The sequence below is a fragment of the Drosophila ananassae genome, chromosome 2L (assembly GCF_017639315.1).
Source record: "Drosophila ananassae strain 14024-0371.13 chromosome 2L, ASM1763931v2, whole genome shotgun sequence".
NCBI lineage: Eukaryota > Metazoa > Arthropoda > Insecta > Diptera > Drosophilidae > Drosophila > Drosophila ananassae.
Window position 1 is genome coordinate 14,379,493 of NC_057927.1, and position 15,579 is coordinate 14,395,071.

At 39.6% G+C, this 15,579-nt stretch overlaps 1 protein-coding gene across 1 annotated transcript; it reads right to left on the minus strand.

The window, feature by feature from the left end:
- Positions 1 to 6,342: 6,342 nt before the first annotated feature.
- Positions 6,343 to 14,100, minus strand: LOC6499396. Its single transcript, XM_001954685.4, has 4 exons — positions 13,693 to 14,100; positions 7,949 to 8,416; positions 7,407 to 7,494; positions 6,343 to 7,297 (listed from the first exon to the last, which is right to left on the minus strand). The coding sequence occupies exons 1-4, from the start codon at positions 13,805 to 13,807 to the stop codon at positions 7,102 to 7,104; spliced, it is 867 nt and encodes a 288-aa protein (XP_001954721.1). The 5' UTR covers positions 13,808 to 14,100; the 3' UTR covers positions 6,343 to 7,101.
- Between the last annotated feature and the right edge of the window lie 1,479 nt (positions 14,101 to 15,579).

Consider the following 15,579-nt stretch of genomic DNA (forward strand, 5'->3'; position numbering starts at 1 on the left):
TAATGAGGCTGCATTATTAATAGAACAATTTGATTGAGTCCATTGATTTTTTTTTATGATTTTTGGGAAGTTTCTTTATTATTTGGAAAGTCAATTTCCTTTTAATCAAAATGAGTGAAATTAAATTTCCCTTTAAAGCAAAAATCTAAATCACTTTTTAATGCTAGGGAATTCGAATTTCAATTACTTTCCATTTGTAATTTGCTTACAAATTCGTGGTAATTAGTTTAATCAGAGTTTTCGATAATTGTCACGGGAATGTAATTTAATTATCTCCATTATGAATGGCACATAGAAAGGGGCGTGGCAGCTGGAGGCGCTCACGTGGCAAATCAGCTGGGTGGCTCGAGTGCATTCGACCAGAAAAAGCGAATGTCATTCCTCATTAATTTCAGAGGCGGACAGGCCGAACAAATGTTGTGTCTGCCATGACTCCCGTTTCTGTATGTCCTGTGCAAGGACACAATTTATTTGGCTTGTTTGTTGCTTAAATATTATTAAAACTAATGACGTTTGCCGGACAAACTTTGAACGAACTCTTGCCTCTGCCTCGGCCGTTTTGTGTTTTTTATATTGCTGGTCATGCAACGTTGGAACATTGGCAACGGGGCGTATGCGTAATGAAATTTTGTTGCCTTGTGCTCTCGGTGTAACTCAATTAATGTCCACCGAGGCCCAAAGAGCCCGAGAAATGAAAACTTTTCCTGTGCGGTCTCAGTTTAAATTCACTTAGAACTTGGCTGATCCGATTGTTCGGGGGGTAAATAATATATATATATATGTATAATATACAGTGTAGATGGTACATTCTCATTATACGTAAGCTTAGCACCTGAGCTCGTGTCTGAACGAAAATGTTATTCAAATTGGTCGGCACACGAGAGATCTAGGTAGACCTACCTAATGGCCATGAAAAACTTGTCCATCTGACCCACCATCAGTCCGAGCTCCTAACATTTCGGCTTGGACTTGAACTGGAAAATTGGTGCGCCAAGCTGCCAGGACACCACATTGTGGTGGGAGAGAGGAAGGAGCTCCAGAATAATGGCCGCATTCTTGCTGTTGTTCTCCTCTGCAATTTGGGTTTTAACGGCAGCAAAATGCGAAAATGTCAGGCACTCAAGCAGCTCGAGTTATCCTGCCGCGCGGAGGACCAAACAAAACAAAAAACGAAAGTAAGAAGAAAATAATAATGTGGAGCCATTTGAATAAAATATAAGGCGAGAAAAGTTAAATGTAATGGGAAAGCCGCAGCCTCGATGGTGTGTGTTCGGGTGTGTTTTTTTTTTTTGAGTACCGTAGAGTAAATTGAAATTTTGTTCCGTTTTTTAATATTCTCGCTAGGGTCCTGACATCAAGGAATAGGATATTTACGGTAGTAATGGGGGGCTCTCCACAAAATGAAATCTCGCTTATTACTCTAGATTTAAGATCTTGAAATATGGGGTCTAAGTATTGTTGGAATTTATCTTTGGAGCATAAGTTTAAAGATATTATTGAACGTTACTCTATTTTTAATAAAAATTAAAGAATATTCAATTCTGTTATATATTTATTCTAAAACTGGTCAGTGTATTTGAAATTCGTGAGTAAACACACAAGTTTCATAACTGCTTAGTCAATGTTGCCGTTACCTGCCTCGTTTAACCGAAATATATTCGAATTTTTAATGCGACTCCGCCCCCCGTCTAAGAAAAAAACAGGAAAAAGCAGCAAAGGTAAGATGATTTTAATGGCGAGCGGCATTAGACGAAGGTCTTTCGCCACGCCCCCATCGAACACCATGCTTGAGCAAGCAGTGTGAAATGCAAACACACTGCCACACTAAACTCCATCCACTGCTTTAATGCGCCCGCCTGAGAGTATGCAGCGAAATAATTTTGTTTGCACATCAATCAAAGCGAAAATTCAGAAGATGGGTCGGAGCGATGGGATGGTGCGAGGACGTGGCAGTTAGAGCCAAAAATTCACTTTTGGTAAGCGCCCACGCCCACGCCCCCGCCCGAATCCGCCATCAATCAGCGTCAGGCAAATGCTGCTTATCATATTGCCGCTAGACGAAAAACGCTGCCACTGCATCAAATTGATATTTGTCAATAACTTGCTATTTTTTTTTCGTCCTGCGGATGTTGCGGATGGCGTGGATGCCGTGGATGTTGCGGATGTTGCTGTGATAAATGTCACCCGACATGACAAAATATTCTCTGCGGTTGCAAAGCGACGTGCCACGAGCACCCGGAGTGCCAGAAATGACTGAAATTCAACCATAAATGGCCACATCAATTTAATTAACGAAACCTACTTTATTGCTAAGTGAAAAGGATTCCCTTTTTTTAATCTGTTTGCTGCATTCATCCATGTGCTAGTGTTGCTAATTAAATAGTCAGACTCGTTAGCTGGAAACTGATATTGGTTTAAATAATAAAACGCAGAGAGGAAAAGGATTCATGAACTAAAATAGATTCGTTATTTGCATTTAATTAAATTAGTTGAAGAGTTTTTGTGGCATTTTATTTCATAATCTGTTACACATGGAAAATAAATTTATGTTAGATTATCTAAAATATAATTTATTTTAAGTGGATAAATGTTGTTTTATAATTTTTGCCTTTTTTTATTTAAGCTTTAAAATCAATCAATTCATTCACAAGAGACTCATAACTGCACCCCCAGGTGAACCCAATCCGTTCTTAAATAAATCAAATATTTGTCCATATTCTATCCCCATTGAGCTGAGCACTCAGTTAATATTTGTCCGGGCCGTGTATTCAGCTGAAGACCCTTTCAAATTTGGCAGGATGCGAAACTATCGACTCGATTGAAGGACAACTTAAAAGTACATACTATACCCAGCTCATACACAGCCGTATACAGCACTGGCAGGGGTGGAATCGGGAGGTAAGAGCCCCAATTTCTATGTATGTAGATACTCAGATACTCGAAAACTAGACAAACTGGAAAAGGGGCCGCTCGTTAGAGGCACTCGAGCCACTTGCAGTTGTTACTTTAACAGCTTCTTTGCCTTTCTACGGGTATCTCAATCTGCCAGCTTGTTTTCAATTATCAGGCATTACACTTAGATACACACTTTGATACACATCATTGCCTCTGTGGGAGTGTGGGGGTGTGGAGTGTGGCAAAGAGTATGAGTATGTGCGTGCTCTAATCAATGAACATTGAATAACTTCTGGCATGTGGATAGAAGCCTTTTATGAACACGTCGGCATTTTAGATTCATGTATGAAAAAAGGACCCAAGGGAACACTCCAACTCTTAAGAAGGTGTAAGTAAATAAGGACCTCTCTCTTACACCACCATACACACACACACAGATGCCACTTTCATCTGATTTGCAATCGCACATTTAACCCCTTGAGGTCCACAACACTACATGTGTAAGAAAATTGAAATTACTTTTTAACTAGATTTTACGCCATCGTCCTACTGACATCCTTTTTCTCGTTTCTCACATCTCTCCAGCAAACAATGACTTGGCATACTTTAATTAACCCATTGTGCCACATTTCCTGCTACGCGCCGCACAATTATCATTTGTGCACATATTCCCGCTGTTAGCGGTTTTTAATTAATTCTCCGCGTCTTTGAATTCGACTGAAAAGATTATAGATTAAATATAGCTGCGTTTTGCGGTCTTTCCGGTGGTTACTTTTGATTTGAATTACATCCCTTCACAGAATTCTGCGAAATTAGGAAACTGTTGCTTTATAAGACAGTATTTTTAGAGACTTTGTTTTTTTATGCTTATAGAGTATGTGTCTATAACTTTAAGATTTTCTGTTTTAGGTCAAGGAAACTATAAAATTTATAAAATATTAAAAAATATAAAAAAATTATAGTATAAATAATAAATAATAGTTCTATAATTTTTTTATATTTTTTTAAGTGCAAAATTTTGATAAATTTCCGTTTCCACAACCTTGTTCCTATTCCATTCTCCAGTTATTTTTGGGCTTTCAAAGTTTCTGATATCTATGTATGTGTGGTGTCGGAATCCTCATGCCTGGTGGCGCCTGGCAAGTCTTTTGTCTGCGGTTTCGAAAATTTAAGGGTGTGGGTGGCAAGGCAACTCGGAGCGTCTTAATTAGCTAATGGTTGCCTTGCTACCATACGGCCTTGCAGGCACGAAAAAGAGCTTAGACGGCTTGCTGGCTCAAACTCAATTTGCCACGTAACAAATTGGCCTGATTGGCATGCAAAAAAAGTAGCGAGCGTCCTTTCTTCCTCATATTTTCCAGTTGCATGAATAATGATGCAGGCAGTAAGCAGCCGGGCAGTACGTTTTTTTGCTTTGTTCGGGCAGATTTAAGGAAGCTTTGGAAATTGAATTTTTTTCCCTCAGACACTATCATCCTTTTTTTCTGAGCTACTAATCAAGGAAAATGCAATTTGTGGCGGTCCTTGTGGAAGAACGGTATAGAAAACATCTGCTAAAAGGACACTTAATGGTTTATGCAAATTCCAGCTCTGGAATGGCCCTTCGAGAGTGACTTTTAATATGTAGCCACGTAAACATTTCGCTGGCCATTGCTTTTGTCTATCTGGCTGACATTTTATGTAAATTCCTGGCCAACAGTGCGTATGATGTACACATAAAATGTTTACGAGAGCTGTAATAAAATCAAATCAAAATTTAATGGTTACACAAGAGTACAGGAGTGCAGGATAGCGCCAGGGAGGTGGATCCTTTTATGCCTTTGCATCCATCAAAATGTCAAATGAGCTTTCCACACACAAACCCCATACACGGAGAAACAGCACAAGTCGCCTGACCATATGGATATCTGTTTACCCAAGTATTCCCCATACAGAACCAACTTTTGTCTGTAATGGGAGCGGGGCTGACTTAGCTTCCTTTTCCCGGGCTTCGAGATCCGAGAGGAGCATCAATCAGGTTTCGGTCGGGAAATAAATGTCAGAGCAGGATTTACGCTCGATGCCTGGGAAAAGTTTCTGCTAATCCATTTTACGTGCTTGTTATGAATATTCCAAGGGCAAGGCCACACGCCGGTTCATTCGCTTCTCTGGTCGAGCATGAGAAATGAATTTACTTATCTTTAAGGGAAAACTCGTGTTTGTCCCCAGAACTCTCCCTCTGCCGTTTTTCCGATGGATGATTTCCACTTCCGAGGTAAGGGCTCATCAAAAACCCAAAACATACAATTCCTTTTTGCATTTAATTTATGACAGAAAGGATGAGTGGCAGGTGGGTATTTGTTCTGAATCTGAATACCGAGACCCAACTCAATTCTCACTCAATAAAATATAATAAAGGCTTCGATTTGCAATAAATTCTTACAAAAATATTAATTGTTTACCTTTGAAGTTTATGTTTAGGTTTATTTTTGCTATTATACTGATTATTCGAGTGGAAGTATTAGACTGTTTTATGTAAATACATTTTATTGAGAATTTGGCCAAAGAATTTTTCAGCTGCTTGAAATTCTTATACCCTTTCAAAAGGTATTAAACTTTTGTGTTAAACTGAGAAATGAATTTCAGAAAATTTGGCAAATAACATCAGGTTCCTAAGAGTTCCTTAAAACATTAAAAAATACTAACAGCTATAAGACAAATAGTATATAAGAGTATATAAGCTTCGTTTCCCTCAAAGTAACCTTTACTTTCATGCCGTTGAGTAATTTCGGCTCATTTATTTTATTTTCCTTCCATTTTTAAAGGGTTCAACCGGAAGCCAATCCCTCTAGTAAGCAGTCCCCGCAAAGCAGTTCACTTCCTTTGCGTTATACAAATGGAGTGTTCGTGCCAAGCAGTTATTGCTGCCTTTTTTCGCCATTAAACGAAATATGAACCCTTTACTGAAAACGAGATTGCTTACCGAAATGCGAACAACATTAGCAAATATGTTTAGTACTTAGAGGACCTCGTTCAAGGTTAATGTTAAGCAGCGGCGTCGGAAATTATTTTTGGCCCGGCCTCAAATGGCCTCGAAGTCATTGAAAGTTTTTGGCATCGTAGCGCTGATTTCTTCGGCCTCCTCGATTCCGGCTCATCATCAAGTCAATCAAGTTTTAATGATGCCACAATAAACCCACCCGCTGAATAATTTAAGAAATGTCCACGGGGCGTTATTGTCTGGGTGTCGTGTTTGTCCAGCCCCCATTTGTTTGTGTATATGAATGTATTTGTATGAAGTCAGTGGGTGGATGGGTTGGTCTTCCACAGCGTTTATATTGTGGCATACTTATGAGCTCAAGAGAAGGAATCTGAAATTTTAATTGCTAGCAATTTTCCTTAAGTGTCTGGCAATAAATTGAAAATTTATGAGAATTTTAATGAACATTTGCAGACTGCTGGACAAGCTTTGATTTGCACAGTTTTATTTATTGAAAAATACTTTATGGTTTTCAGTTATTGGTTTCTGCTTTTGGTAAATAGTTTCGCTTAATTTCAGGGTTTCAGGGTTTAGACATATGCACATTATGATATGGTTTCCATTTATGGAGTTTCGTATTCGACTAGATCAATATACACACACATAGATATACATTTACAATTATATAGTTACATATATATAACTTTGGTTTTTAGACCCCTGCTCGGGGTCTCGTAGTTGAACTCTAAAAATACAATATGCTCTCTCATGAGTTTTTGCGACAACACAGTCTACAAGTATTTTATATCTTGTTGGTTTTTTCTTTTTTCTGCCATCTCAGCTGGGTTTGTTTTGCGTTTCGGATTTTTTGGGTTTTGGGGTTTTCGGGCTTTAGCCAACATTTTTCATTGTTTGCTTCACAGGCTTTGCGTTCAGCCAGATTAGGGTTTAATTCATTTTCATTAGGGCGACAAGCGGTCCGCCCCAGTGTCAATCTTCATCAGAAGCTGAGGACCTCAGTCCACGACCCTCGTTTCAGTCCCAGTGCCAGGTCCTTTCATTCCAGTTGGCGCCACAGGACACTCGTCCAGGCCTCGGCAGCTGCCTTGGCATTAATGCGGTCGGACAGACCCCGGGCCCAGGCTCCCCGTCCACATGGTTGGGTTCAAATTCAAATTCAGTCCACCATCCCGTCCTGGCCGTCCCATCCCGGCTCTTTCCATCCAATCCCGGCCAGTCTTCGGCAATTACAACAGCCTCTCCAGATCCTCGCTCTCCGCGTCGCTGATGAAGGAGTCCGTATCCGTAAAGTAATCGTCATCGCACCGATTCCGGCGACAGCACACCCGTCGTCCCATCTCCTCGTCGCTCCAGTGCTCGAACTCCTCCTTGTGGTGTTCCAGCAGCATTAATGACGGAAACAGACTATCGCAGCCACTGCACCTGTACGGGAGCAAGCCGGAAGCCGGGAAGGCAATGGAACGGAAGTGGCAAAGTGAAAAAGTGAGAAGTGAAAGCGCCAGTCGGGCTTAATTAAGTGCATTTCCCTTACCCGAAATGACGCTTCTTCTGCTGGTGGGATGCCAGCTGTCGGTGACAATGGAAAGCTCGGTCGCACACGTTGCAGGTTAGTGATTCATCTGCGAATTGAGGTGATTAAAAAATACCTGTGTTATGGTAGTGTGGGATATTAATGGACGGTTCAAAGGATGAAACATAAGGCACATTTGGTAATTAAGTTGATATCGATGGAAACTTTCTATTAAGATCTGATTAAATGCAAGCTTTATAAGTTTACGCTTCTGTAAGACCTATTACATGAATGATACTAACACCCTATAGTACTTATAACCTTTATTAATTTCTTTATCTATTGAACTTTATGCAACAAGGTAATGCTTTAAAAATCTAATTAATCTAATTTACTTAGTCTCTCTACAAAATCCTTAGTTAAAAAAACTTCTGTCCTCTATCCTTTCAAAAAAAAGAATATCCTGTTACGAAAAAGTCCATCCCTTGAAACCCTTTTATGGCTCACTGCTCTGGTGCAACATCAGCCTCATCTGTTTACCGTCATAGACTTGCATCACTCACCGTAGTCATCATCGTCGTCGGCCATGGCCAGGGCATGCAGTCGACTTATTGTGTTTTCGTTAATCTCCTTCGATGTTGACGTGGCCCCCCCGGTCAGATCCTTTGATGTTTTGGCTTTCGCCTGGCAGAGGCCCAGCTCGCAGAGGGCGCTCTCCACTTCGTAGTTACCCTGGCAATCGGCATCTGTGCAGGGCAGTAGGGAAAGGTTCCCATTCCCGTTCATATTCCCGTTCCCGTTCGCACCTCCTCCTCTGGTGTTGACATTGACGTTGCCATTGGCTTCACCTGGTGGCACATTGGCATTGCCATTGGCGCTGCTACAGCCGGCACTGGAGTTTGCTGCCAGCATTTCAAAGTCGTCGAGCTCATCGAACGGATCATCGATTTTGTGGCCAAGTGACACGGCATCGTCGGCCTCGGCACTGAGTCTGCCGTACGCCTTCCGTGGGGGACGCTTCACATATTTGTCTGCCATAAAATGAGGTGGAAAATGGATGAGAAACTTTTGGTAAATAGAAAGCAAGTTCGCATGAGTATTGATAAAACATTTGGGGCAACGTGTTCTGAGAGTTCCGGAACCCCCGAGGGATTATTTTCTTTTTTAACAGTATGGAATCAATTCGTTTGCCTTTCCGGAAGCTAAAGTTTATGGACTACAATAAATTTTCATTATTTTAAGATTTCTATAGAGTATTGGAACAGTTATAGTAGCTTTAAAGATAGGATTTCTTTAAGAGTGAACTTTTATAATTTTATTATATATAATTTATAGACCCACAAATAACGAGTAATGCCACTTAAATGTTTGTGCCATCTTTCACTTTTTACAGAAGTAACAAAAAATACTCCTCCATTGCTTTTTGATCGCTTTCAAATTGCTTTTGCTTTCAGAAAACTTTCTTCTCGTATTTCTGCGGTAATGCATTGATTCTGTTTCTTTTTTTTAGTGCATAACTTTTGTTTCCGCTTTACTGGCAAGTTTCCTTTGTTATTGCGCAGCTTGGAAATTGAGAAATGTGCCTCAATGCATCAGACAATTTATGGAGGCTTTTGTGTCGCTCTTGATATTCACCGTGCGACCTGGCCCTGAGACAAAAAGTTTCCTCCTCGTTCCTCCATACTTTTGGGGCCTCTATGTCCTCGAATCGTGAAGTGATAAAATGAGATTTATTGGAGGGCTTTGTTGGCGCAAAGTCGGAAGGGACAACAATAAATAGTTACTGGAGGTGAGATTCTACAAGGGCTTTATTTACGGCCCCGAAAATAGATGTACGTATGCTGACTGGGTCGATCTATTGGAATTTTATGGGCCACTCGCCGTTCGAGCCCCCATTAGCAGCTCATTATGTGGGCTTGTCTCTGTGCTGGCTTTAATTGCAATCGGGTTCAACAGTGCGTATACGTGACAACACGAAATGGCCAATCAGGGCAATTTAATCAAGTTAAAATGATTCATTTAACCAAACTTAAAGCAGGTTTATTATGAAGCCAAACTTTAATTTGACTGAAGTGTTACATTTTGATTAAATTATATGCAATACTGTCAACCCAATGTCTCACTTAGTTTATGGAATCCATATTTTGTGTGCCGTATATTTTACTCATAAAATCATGACCATAAATCTCCCATTTGACTGCGGTCCACTATAATGTTTGCTCGCAAAACAAAATCATTAGAAGCCCGCATTGTTGTGGGAGCAAAAAAAACCAAAAAAAAAAGAAGAAACGACCATGAATATGAAAAGTATGTCAAGCGAAAAACCCCAAACACAAAAAACGCATATGGAAAGCAAACATTCTGGCTAAAATGACGGATGGTTTGGGGAAAAAAGGTGGCTTTAAGCGGGAGAGCTGCATGGGGAGTGTGTCGAAAAAAGTGGCAGACCGTGAGGCAAACTAAAACTCAATTTTATCGCCAAATTGCGGACCACAAAGCACCGCGCCAGAAAGTGTGCTGCAATCATTTAACGCAATATTTGTTCGTCTGGGATTTAACTCACTAAATGGAAATTTATGACTCCGCTGTCCCACTCTCCACGGAGAACGGAACAGAGCCTTTTGAGTTTCGGCCCCGGCCTGGTAATCTCGCCAAAAGATAAAAGTTTCTCTCTCGATTCTACTTTAGAATTACAACACAAATTATTACAAATGATGCCGCCCGCCGGCAAGAAAATATAAATCATGGCCCAGGAAAGAAGCTGCCGACCAGACCAGACAGTGGGCTCCGTCGTTATTAATACGCCAGATAAATGCCTAATAATTCTTACCCTCATGCTGGGATGCCCAGGATGCCTATACTAATACTTGTTTTGGAGGCACGGCAAAATGCCAACCATAATTTATGGTACACTCTCTTGTTGTTATTATTTCTGATGTCTGGCTGGAAAAAAATCAGCAAAAAATATATTTCGAACAATCTGCAGGACCTCCAGCTAATTGGTTACCCATATATGATATACAGTCTATATGTATCTATAATCCCATACCTTCTGCTAATTGCCGTTGCTTGTTTTACAATTCCCCCGCGCGCATTTCACAAATTGAATGCACACACGCATTATTCTCAATGACAAATGGTTGTCATAATTATCGGTTAATCCCGCCGCCATATGCTGCCCAGAATTTGCATAATATAATATAAATCGCACTCTCCAGCCTTCACCCTGTAACTTTGTCTGTCTCATTTGAATGTGATAGCAGCACACAATACATGTGTTGACAAAAAGCTTAAGGCCCTCCGCTTGACTGCTTGTTGCTGTTTTTTCAACCTATTCGATTTTTCAAATTAAATTTCTGTTCTGCCGCAAGTGATTGCCTTTCCTATTAACGTCATAAATATTGGCAAATTTGAAAAGTGAAAAATGCAATTTAAATTGTGCAAAAAAGGTGATCAATTGTTGCTGTGGCATTAAACACAGTGTTTATTCTTTCCTGTTTGATGAGTTTATTGTGTAATTGTTTTTAAAAATGTTTGGATTTTTTGGAAAGTTAAACTTTTTGTTTTCTGTTCGTGACATCTGCAATAAATGGTGAAAACAGTAAATCAAAACCATGGCAGGACCTCCAGGACACAGCTGGCCACACAGACACTCTACTTATAAATGGCAAGGAGTACATATGGTTCCTGTCACCGGAAACTTTGTTAGATCCTCAGAGCACAGATTGTCAAACAAAATTTTAATTTTCTGGTAAGCAAATTCAATCAACAATATCAATATTGCCAAAAACTATAGCACACGCTCGTCAGAAAACAAAAAGGTGGGTCGGAATTTGTGGTTAAAATTTTTAATTGCATTTTGTTGTTGTTTGCTTTTAATTTTCTTTATGCTAGCAATAATTAATTTATGACATACAAAAAGTTTAAAGTATATAATAAAGCAATTTGCATATCATTAAAATAGTTTGGTTTATACATTGTTTATAATTTAAAGCAGAAATATGACAATATAGTATAGGGATTGGCAAAAATGCGTTTGGAGAAAGGAATATTCCTAGGAAAATAAACGAATGGAAACTAAAAATGTCGATTGAATGCCTAAAGGAAATGGTGCCCCTCTTTTCCAACATTTTTTCTTGATTTTTTTCTGGCTCATACCAAAATCTCCCCCGATTTTCCGCAAGGGTGCCAGACTTAGCGCGTAGACAAAAGCATCTGGGGGATCGAAGCCCAAAGTGTTTTATTTTCGACAGTCACATCCGCACCACGTTTCCTCACCCACTGGTCCACACTTCTACACCCGCCAGCACACACAGACGCACACACGTGCGTTGTCTCATTATTACGTGGCACTATGGGGCATTTGACCACTTTTTGTGGCATTAATTAATAACTTAAAAAGTAACCAACATTTTTAAATTCTGTTTTTGGAATTAAGTTTATGATAATAAAAGGAAGATATTTAAAAAAAAGAGGAGTGGTCTCGCCTTTTTTTAACAAATTAAAAATTTTTTATTTTTTATTTTTTAAAATAAAATATTTTTTTTTTTTTAATTATAAAGTTTATTTAAAAATAATATCATTTAAAAGAAATGGGCGTGGTCCCACCATTTTTGTTCGCAGGATAACTTCTAAAAGAATATTTTCCAGCTATTGTTCTTGGTCTTCGTTTTCCAACGCCATATTCCACAAATGTCCGATTTTTCCATGATTCAAAAAATTTTTTTATGGATTTAAGTTCTTTATCTGATCTTTTAAGTACTTATTTTCTTTATTTATCAAATCCTTAGATTCCTTTATGAACTCTAACTTGCTGTTTGACAATGTGAGGCTGGGACCTAAAAAGTTAAATTTCAGAGAAAGTGCGCAAAAGTGCACTTTTATTTTAACAGAGTATAAGAAGAATACAATGCTCTACGACATGTAACAAATTCTAGAGGTGCAAAGTGCTGCAATCACTTTGTTGCTCTATTTAAAAATTAAATTTCACTACCGGATTTTTTTTTTTTTACGTTACAACTTACACAAGATTATTTGGACATCACAATCAATTTACACAGTTAAAGCTCTCAAACACATATTACAAACCACGATTATCGGACTCCAGTCCAAAAACAGCACTTAAATTGTTAATTTTCAAACTTTTTCCACTTTGAACCTGAACGACAATTTTTCACTTTTGCAACTCGCTTTTTTATTAGGAGAAACAGCTGACTTTAACAGCTGATTGTTAATTAGTGGCTCCATCTATTACATTTATATTTATGAAACATTAAAGATTGGTCATTTTTTTATACATTCCAATTAAAAAAAAGGAATATTTTTAACTTTTAAAAAATGGGTTTTGGCCAGAAAAAGTGGTCAAATGCCCCATAGTGCGTGGGCTCCTATGGTCTCACAGTTATTTACTTTACTTTGTTCTGCTCCCAGGACCTCCTTAGGAGGCATCCTTAGGCAGGTTTTCTTCCCAATTTCCCAGCTTCTCCCAGCAGATATCGGCCAACAATGTAAGTGTGCAGTAAGTACAATACACTCGCACCCTCATATATTTATTTGGCGCGTATATTCCACAAGTCATTTCGGGAATTTTAATTAACTTGTTTTGATAACGAGCCAGAGTTTGGGCTTATGAATGAAGCGCGGGCCTAAAAAGAAGCATGTTTCGCATCTTAAGCAAGGAAATCCTCTTGGACGGGATGAGCCACCCTCCGGGAAATCCAAAGACACTTGCACATTGATCGGGCAATTGGCTGGCTGGTGTTAGACTTGGTATCGTAGAAATTCAGGATTGTGACTGTGATTGCTTAGAAAGTGCTTTGGGGGTTTATGATTTGGTTGTGTAGTTTAAAGGACTTAAAGGGTTAACAGGGCATTAGCATGCAGGTGAGAGTCTGGTAATTGTGGTAATTAATTGAAAAGCTTAATTATGAAATGGCGAGAAATAGATATATTCTATTTATATTAGGGCTTAGTTTTTAGTTGCTTTTAGTTCTTATGGCTTAAGTTTTATATTATTCACTTCTAAATAAGAATGTATCACAACCTTTTCGTAAATTCAAGATGTAAACTTTTTCTTTTATATTTCAATAATTTTTTAACCAATTAGCTTTGATCATTTCATCCACTAATCTTGGGAAACAAAGTCAACCACATAACAAGTTAATCACTATTTATGGCTGACTCGTATCAAAAGTTGGAAAACTAATTCGATTAGTCCCGCTAATTATTGATGAATTATCCTAATTGATGGCGGATTCCGGTACACAGCTAACTGGACTAATTGATGGCCCAGGTATCGGGTGGTTACCTTGTGTGCTGTTGCTGTGATTCCCGCCGCCTGAGCTGCTCTTCGAGAAGCTGCAATTGTTGTTGAAGGAGTTGAAGAAGTTGGCGGCGCCAGTGCGTCGTAAAATCCAAAACATGGTTAACGGTGCAGGTGCTGCACCTGCTTCCAGATGTCTAAAATTCCACGCAGTTGATATGTGACGAGTAACAGGAGTGGCACGGAATTAGGCAATGAACAGTTGTAATTTCACCGACGGCATTTCCACGGAGCGTGGCGCTGATAAGCGTGCTATGGAAAATGAGACGAAGCCACGAACCGATAAGCGATGTCGCGAACGAGGTCGTGAAAATGGGTTTTCCGCTTTTCCGCTGGCAAATGTATTCGGACGAAGTCTTCAACCAACTAACTACAGTTCGACGAGGCATTCGCATTTTATACTCCTGCTGTTGTACGCTCTTTCGTTTCCTCTCTTTCAGTGAGAGAAAGTAGCTGGTTGAGAGCCTACGTCTCCATGTCCTATGTAGCGTATACGTAACGTAAGCCATAAAACGTTACGTGACAGAATGGTCTTTTGCTCTTTTGGTCCTTTGACAGGAGCAAATGCCGTCGCTTGGCAAAATGCTAAACTTGACCTTCGTCAACACTTGCATGTTGCTGGCCGCTGGCAGCTCATAATTTGTTTTGTTTAATAAACGATTACGTATGCGCCGTGTTGACGTGCCCCAGCTGTCGTCCCTCTCCACCCACTAACCGGGTCCTCCCACTGAACTGCCTATCAATCATGGCAACCGGAAGTGAAGCCGCAACTTTGTTGTCCCTTTTTAAAGTTTAATATGCGCCTTATCTGGCTACGCAATTAGATGAGCGGTGTTCACGACTTCAGACACTGGGAAAAACTTCTACTCGGAGATAGATTTAGGAAGTGGAGAGGACTCAGGGTCCTAGTGGTATTATTCAAAAATGTATATTTGAATACTTACCTTTTATAATCAAAATGATATAATGGAAATAATATAATGGTTGGGATATAGTGGATACGATAGAATAGAATGTGATACAATGGATATGAGGTAAGGTCGTTATTTGGATATGATATTATGTTGTGTTAGAACTTTTACAAAATTAAATTTATTTCCTTAAATATAATATCTTTAGGGATTTCTGACAGTGTATCTGGTGAGGAGCTGGTAACGAGCGGAAATGTTAAAGTTCCACTGTTGGTAACACATGCATCCGCATCAAAGTTCCCCTTTTATGGTTAACGCTTTTCCTACGCAAACAAAGGCGCCACCCCTTACCAACCACCACTCCCGCGCCATTTACACCATCAAGTTTGCGTGTTCAAGTGCAAGTGCAAGTTCATGCCCTGAAAATTGCGAATTTATTTGTTGCACGCGCGCGAGTCGATCTTAAAGACTTGCCACTTGGCTTAAACGGAGGCGACCTCCAACCGGGCCAGTGAGTTCCTAGAAACCGGATATTTAAGGGTTTTCTGATATGTTATATGAATAAGAGTGGATTTCTGTAATGTAATGTTTCTTTGTGCGCATAACAAATGTGGAAATTCGGAATTTAATATTTAATCATCGAGTTGACGTTTAACAATTCAAATTGTCGCAAATTGTGCCCTGAACTTTTGGCATTGGCGACATTACAAATTCATGCGGAACGTGCCAAAGTCACAACGAGTCTGAATGATTCTACAAATACGTTTGAACTTTGCGATACTCGTACCCCCGTGTGTTGTGCAAAACTTTTGCCCCATAAATTATGCACTATTAAATGCTCATGTGTTATGCATGTCCTACAGCAAGGAGGCCAGGATTAGAGGACCACTATCACGAATAATACCATCGTACAGCCCAGCACAAAGCCATACATACACATTGACAACAATTAGAGATAGAA